Source organism: Octodon degus, unplaced genomic scaffold (assembly GCF_000260255.1).
Source record: "Octodon degus isolate 3935 unplaced genomic scaffold, OctDeg1.0 scaffold00050, whole genome shotgun sequence".
Taxonomy (NCBI): Eukaryota; Metazoa; Chordata; class Mammalia; order Rodentia; family Octodontidae; genus Octodon; species Octodon degus.
Window position 1 is genome coordinate 4,283,484 of NW_004524626.1, and position 6,796 is coordinate 4,290,279.

At 39.3% G+C, this 6,796-nt stretch overlaps 1 protein-coding gene across 1 annotated transcript in view; it reads right to left on the minus strand.

Moving 5' to 3' along the window:
* Slc1a6 (solute carrier family 1 member 6) overlaps window positions 1-6,796 on the minus strand; it is a 28,771-nt gene that overhangs the window by 1,491 nt on the left and 20,484 nt on the right. The window contains exon 8 of the mRNA XM_023716964.1: window positions 6,383-6,577. Coding sequence (XP_023572732.1) covers window positions 6,383-6,577 — 195 coding nt within the window. The remainder of the gene's footprint in view (window positions 1-6,382; window positions 6,578-6,796) is intronic.

A 6,796-nucleotide genomic window follows, 5' to 3' on the forward strand; every position in this document is an offset into this window, starting at 1 on the left:
TTTTTCTTTTGGCCAAACCGGGGATTGAATTCAGGCCCTTTCGCTTGCCAGACAAGTGCTTATTCTACTGAGTCATCTCCCGGGTCCCAAACAGCTGTTTTTAAAAGTTGGGAATAATTTTTAAAAGATTTGTCACATGATTTCTACATGAAGCAGGTCAAAGAGAAGCTGCTCCATCTCATGGGTGAAACCCTCTTTGTGTTTTGCACACTACTTTCCAAGGATAACTAATTCAGTGGACTTCAGGGTCCACACACCAACACCTGCTTCTCTTCCAGGGACCCCTTTTTCTCTTTAAAACTCTAAAACTCTGTCTCCACTGGATCCTGCAGGGAAGAAGTGGTCAGGTAAAGACCACTCATCTCAGATTGCATTAGTTCTGAAATGCTGGGTTTATTCTTAGCACTGTGATTCTATCTTTTAACACATCTCATGTGACACAGACCCCAGGGGCCAAAGAGCACTCACAGGAACCAGTCCACTGCTATGATCAGCGTGATGTCTTCTGTGGGCAGCCCGACTGACGTGAGCACAATGACCATAGTGACCAGGCCCGCCTGGGGGATGCCGGCAGCCCCAACACTGGCCGCTGTGGCAGTGATGCTTCAGAAGGAGAGAGAATATAAAAATTCAGGAGGAAAGACAGAAAGGAAGAAGGGAAAGGGGTCAGCTCTCCCAAGATGCCTTAAAAATTAAATTCTTAAGCCAGAAAGAAAGATATTGCATGTCCTCACTTATATATGGAATCTTCAAAAGTTAGACTCATGAAAGTAGAGAATAAAATGATAATTGCCAGAAGCAGGGGATTTGGGGAAAATGGAGATGTTGGTTAAAGGACACAAAGTTTAGATTATAAAACATTCACGGACAGCATGGTGACTATAGTTAATACTGTATTGTATACTTGTAATTTTGAAAAAGAATAGACCTTAAGCATTGTATCAAAAGGGAAGGAAAGGACTAAAAGAAAAGTAACCATGTGAGATGATGGATATGTTAATTAGCCTGTGATAATCATTTTACAAAGTATCTATATCTCAGATCACACTGCACACCTTAAAAACATACAATTTTTATTCATTGTTATACCTCAATAAAGCTGGAGATCAAAATAACTGTCTATATTTGCATCTAAAATGTATTGCTGGTTTTGTAAGAACTATACATGTTTTTTATTATTTTTTCATTATTTAGAGAATACTTTATTAGTTTCTGTAATCAAACCCACATAGATAAGACCTTACATATTTAGTACAGTGCGTTACCCCTGTACAAATGGAAAAAAAATTAAGTTTTAATGTTTCTTGACCAATATGGCTGTTAATTTCTGTACAATGCCAACTCAATACGGTAACCTGGGATAACTTTTTCCAAAGTTGACAGCACAGTTAAAGTTTCCAAAAATTCAAATTATATATATATGTATATATATATATTTATATATATATAAAAAGACCAATAATAGCAGTATGTTATGCATCAATAGCAGCAACAGCTTTTCCAGGTTCTGCAGTCATCCAAACAAAATTATAGACATCCAGCACACTCCTATACATGTTTTTTAAGTGCATGCTTATAACTGCAACAGTTCACCTACCGGCATTTCAAAGTATATATGTAGGATAGTTTTGATAATTGTCCTGCCAATTCCTGCTGGTCTTTTGGTTTTTAGTTTTTTAGACTTTTTGTTTGTTTTACTGTATTTTGTGCAGGGTCTCACTACACAGCTAAGATTCATAGTGATCCTCCTATTTTCAGCCTCCCAGTGCTGGGATTACAGGTGTGCACCACCACTTCGAGTCTCAGTGGATGGCTCAGTGCACCCAGGGGTGGGGCTGGTGTGGCCAGGGATTGAAACTTAGTCGCTGCACCTGCCTAAGCAGGCACTTAGTCCATGGAGCTATCTTGCCAACCCACCTGCTGGTCTTTTGAAAGAAGCAGTTAATGCTTAACTTTTTTTTCTTATTTTTTTTCCTTTTTAATTTCTTATAACGTTGTTGTTGTTGTTGTTGTTATATTTTCTAACCAATCTTACAAGTTTATATCTGGTAACCTACACAACTAATTTGAGATAACATCTTGCAATACAGCAACCATTATTGAATTTCTATTGCTTTTTAAATGAAATTTTGTATCATTTCCATTTTTTTAATATTTGTATTCTTTTTTTTTCTTTTTGCAGAACAAGGGTTTGAACTCAGGCCCTGGCGCTTGCCAGGGAAGCCCTTATTCTACTGAGCCATCTCCCCAGCCCTCTATTTGTATTCTTTTAAAAATAAAATAAAAATAAAAATTTTGGTATTCTGTTCATTCATTACCTTTAATCACCTCAAGTCTAAAGGATATTTTGTTGTATGTGTAAAGTGTATTATAGCAGTGTAGTAGTTAATAAAATACTATTTTTTATTTTGGAAAAAAAAATTGCAAATGGGAAGATGACCAAAGGATAGAGCTGGGAAGAAAGAGGGAGGAGAAGAGGATGAAAACATATGAGAGGTGTTATGTTCATAAATCAGCTCCACATGAGAACTGCAATTGTTACATACTGCAAACATAGATTAATAAAAGCAAAAATTGGGAGTGGGGAGACAAGCTTCAAATAGAAAAGTACTTAAATACAACTCATGATACTGGAGGTGCAGAGATTCTGGGCTACATTCAACCTAAACCTGCCTGTTCCTAGATCCTATTTCTTGCTAAAATAAAAATTGTTAACTTTTTTAAATAAATTAAAAGTAGGGATTCAGACAAGACAAACTAGATGTTAAATCTGTGTCAACTGATTGGCCAGTATGGCATGTTAAGAAGGACTCTGAAAGCCACTGAGCTTACCAGGAAAGGCGTAGTGCCCCACAGGTGTCACCTACACCTCTGCCTGTTGGCCTCTGAAACAGCTTTTAAAATCCTACAATCATAAACATGGAGCCACAGCAGAGGCTTGTTCCAGATGGCTCTATCGGAACAGTGATGGAGCAAATGCTTGGACCACAGACCATACCGGCCTTTGGAGTTCACACGGCACTCCTAAACTGCACAAACTTGGACATGAACTCAGAGCCTTCATTTCTTCATGCTTAGGGGGAGAAGCATGGGCCCGCCTTCTTAGTGAATGATAAAAGATCACAGGGCTAGAACATAACAATTGGTTCAGAGGTATCAGTTATTGCTATCAAAAAATATAAAATTTCAATTTAAAAGTCACCAATTTCTCCTCTGTTTATCCTATTTGGATTTGAATTCCTTGGGAAAAGAAAAAAGAGTACAGAGTTTTACTAGTGGGGTCTTAGGAGGAAAATTATTACCAGCATCTGAAAGGAGGAATTCTTTTGCTTCCTAATGCTGGACTACCACAAACCGTGATCTGCATGTGCCCTCTGGAGGCAGCCAGCTCTCTGAATGGGATGAGCTAATTTTACATGGATCTAAGATGCCAATTGAAAATTCCTCAGATTGAGTTTAGATAAGCAGCTAATCACTACCTGTGATTAAGTATTACCCAGTAAATCTCAAGTTGGCCCATGTCACCACATCTCCCCAGAGGTCCCAGAAGGTAGAAGTGAAGTTCAATCTCCTGGTACCTTTAAAAACACTCACTGAACAGTTTCCCACCCTCTCCCTTTTCCTAAATTTCCCTACTCCCACTAGTGTCAAAGTTTCCCCATGAGAAGTATTCATTATAATATTTGGGGTTCTGGCCAAAAAAAAACAATTCAAAGTGTTCCTTTGAAATTGTCTTTATGCTACTCCTCTCTGCATCCTCACTTTCCCCTAGAAAGGGATGAATGTCCTACCTGCCACATGCCCAAAAACACTTGGCTGGATTGGTTAAAGAGTGTTTGAGAGTTTACACACCTATAATATTCAATAACGGAACTTAGAAAAAATGGGGTATACAGATGAATGTCCATTTTGTATCTGTGTATTCAAAGTGGTTAGGATAGATATATAGTTGCATTCTCTTAATGAATAGAATGATTTGTTCTAATGGTGTTTGTAAATAGGATCTCAAGTCCGCATCTTGTACAGCAATTAACCACTAAGAAGAATATATGCAGTGTGTTATTTGTTGAATCTGTACTTCCGATTTGATTTGAAACTGTCTCATTGCTATCAGTTTATCAATAAATTTTTTTTAAAAAGAGTGTTTGATAAAATCCATACTCAACTTTCATCACCTCCAAATGCTCCACAGCTTCCATTGAGGTTACATTCTAATGAATTTCAAATGCACTGAATACACCTAAGCACCACAACCTAGAAATTCAGTAGAATATCTGTTGTTTTCCCTTATATGAATAGGATCTGTAGTTCAGCATCTCAAGAGAGTCTTACCACATATCTTTAGCCTGGGGAGAGGTTCAAATTCATATTTGAAGTATGGTTTCCACAAAATATGTGTGGCATTCATACTGCTATAAAGTCAAAATATCATAAATTTCCAGGCATGGTAGCACTTGCCTGTGGCTCCAGTTACTCAGCATACTGACGCAGGAAGATCACTTGAGCCCAGGAGTTCAAGACCAAACTAGGCAACACAGTGATACTCTATCTCATTAAAATAAAATTATTAAGCCATCACAAATCAGGACTGTCTGTAATAGAGATTACCACAGAAGAACATCCTTCCCTAACAAATCTTGCATTCCACAGGGATAGGTAGACAATATGCAACATGAGTAAGTGAAATACATACTAAAGTGGGTGGTGCTATAGAGGTAAAAAGCCAGCCTCAGAAAGCCAATATGTCCCATGTTAGACAGGGATTCCCTGAAAAGATGACATTAGGACAAAGAACTGAAGGAGATAAAACACTCCTTCTATTTGTCTTTAAGTTGAGTATCCCTTATCTGAAATACTTGGGGCTAGAAATATCTCATGTCTGGGGCTATTTTTCAGATTTTGGAACACTTACAGACACATGATGTGTTATCTTGGGAAAGGGCTGAAAATATAAACACGAAATTTATTTATGTTTCACACATACCTTGCACACGTAGCCTGAAGGTACTTTTTCAGTTTTTATTTTTATTAGTACATGTTTGCAGTACATAATGATCCCAATACCCTGGGGGAGTTGGTACATGCACATCACACACCTCAGCTCTCTTTTCACCCTCTTCATATCTCCTCTCTTCCTCCTCCCTCAATTTCCTGTTCTCTTTCCCTTTTGAAAAATATCTCTCACTCTTTCCTACCATCCATCTTTTAGCTTGCTCCTTATTTACATTTTGAGTTTTTCTTATGAAAGGAACCATGCAACACTCAAGAGTATGTCTCTGTTTTATTTCACTTAACATCGTAATCTCAAGGTGCATCCATTTCCCTGAAAATTACTCAAGTCTATTCTTCTTTATGACAGAGCAGTGCTGCTGGTAATTTTAAACAATAGTTTCAACAAAATCTGTGTATATTCCACCATCAAAGATCAAGGGTGGGATTTTACACTTATAGTGTCATGTCACAATTCAAGACGCTTGTTTTTGGAGCACTTCAGATTTCAGATTTTCAGATTAGGAACATTCTATTTGTGATGGCTAAATCAGAACCAAAAATGGAGCCCAGGGATCTATATTTACAATAAAATCCTTGGGTTCTTGTACTGTACCAGCCACTTTCAAAAATCTAGGTCAAAAGAAACTCTACCAAAATACCATATGAGAAAAGAAAGGATCATCACCAGGTCTTACCAGCCCTAATAGACACTTCTCACCTCCAGCTTCAATATCTAAATATAATTTAGATATAGAATGTTCCTCATATATCCAGAGGTGGGGCTTTTGGAAGATAACTGGATCATGCGAGGAGCTACACTCATGGATGAATCTATAGCTGAATAGAGGAAGTGGGGCTGGTCAGAAGAGGTAGGTTCCTGGGGACATAACCTGGAAAGCCATATAACCCTTTCTGGTTCTTCTGTTCTGCTGCTCGCTGGCCACCATACTGTGAGTAGCTTCCTTCTGTGGGATTCTTCCACGGTGTCCTTCCCACCTTGGATCCAGCCAACTGTGGACTGAATCCTCTAAAAGCTGTAAACTAAAATAAACCTCTCTTCAAGTTGTGGGTGCCATGTATTGTGTCCATGGCATGAAGAAAGTAATTTAAAACAGCCTCGTTATGTGTGTGGTACTGGTGGCTGAACCTGGGGCCTTTATCATCCCTAGTCTTTTTTTGAGATGGTCCCACTAAGTTGCTAAATTGCCCAACTTGGAATTTGGCAATAGTCCTACCCCAGAGTCCCAAGGTTCTGGGATTACTGGTGCACACCTCCCCACCTGGCTCAGAAGTCTCTTGTAACTTCCAGTCATGGCTTTGTCCTCCCCCCAGCCAAGCTGATGACCTCACAGGCCTTGCCCTCCAGCAGGTCCCACCCAAGCCCACTCACCTGATGGTGGTGATCTGGCCCAGGTTGAGCTCATAATTATTGACTTGAGCAATAAAGATGGCAGCCAAGGCCTCATACAGTGCAGTGCCATCCATGTTGACAGTGGCCCCCACGGGCAGCACGAATCTGGTGATGCGTCGGTCCACACCCAGGCCTTCCTCTAGGCAGCGGAAGGTGATGGGCAGGGTTGCAGAGCTGGGAAAGAGAGCCCTGGGTGTGAGAACAGGCAGTGGGAGGGCAGAGCTGGAGCAAGAATGTGCAAAAGGGTCAATAATTTCTGACATTGCCAGTTAAACAGAAGACCCAATGCTATTATGGTCTACTGGACTCTTTTAGAATATTTTGCTGAGTTTACACACCTATAATATTCAATAATGGAACTTAGAAAAAATAGGGTATACAGATGAATGTCCA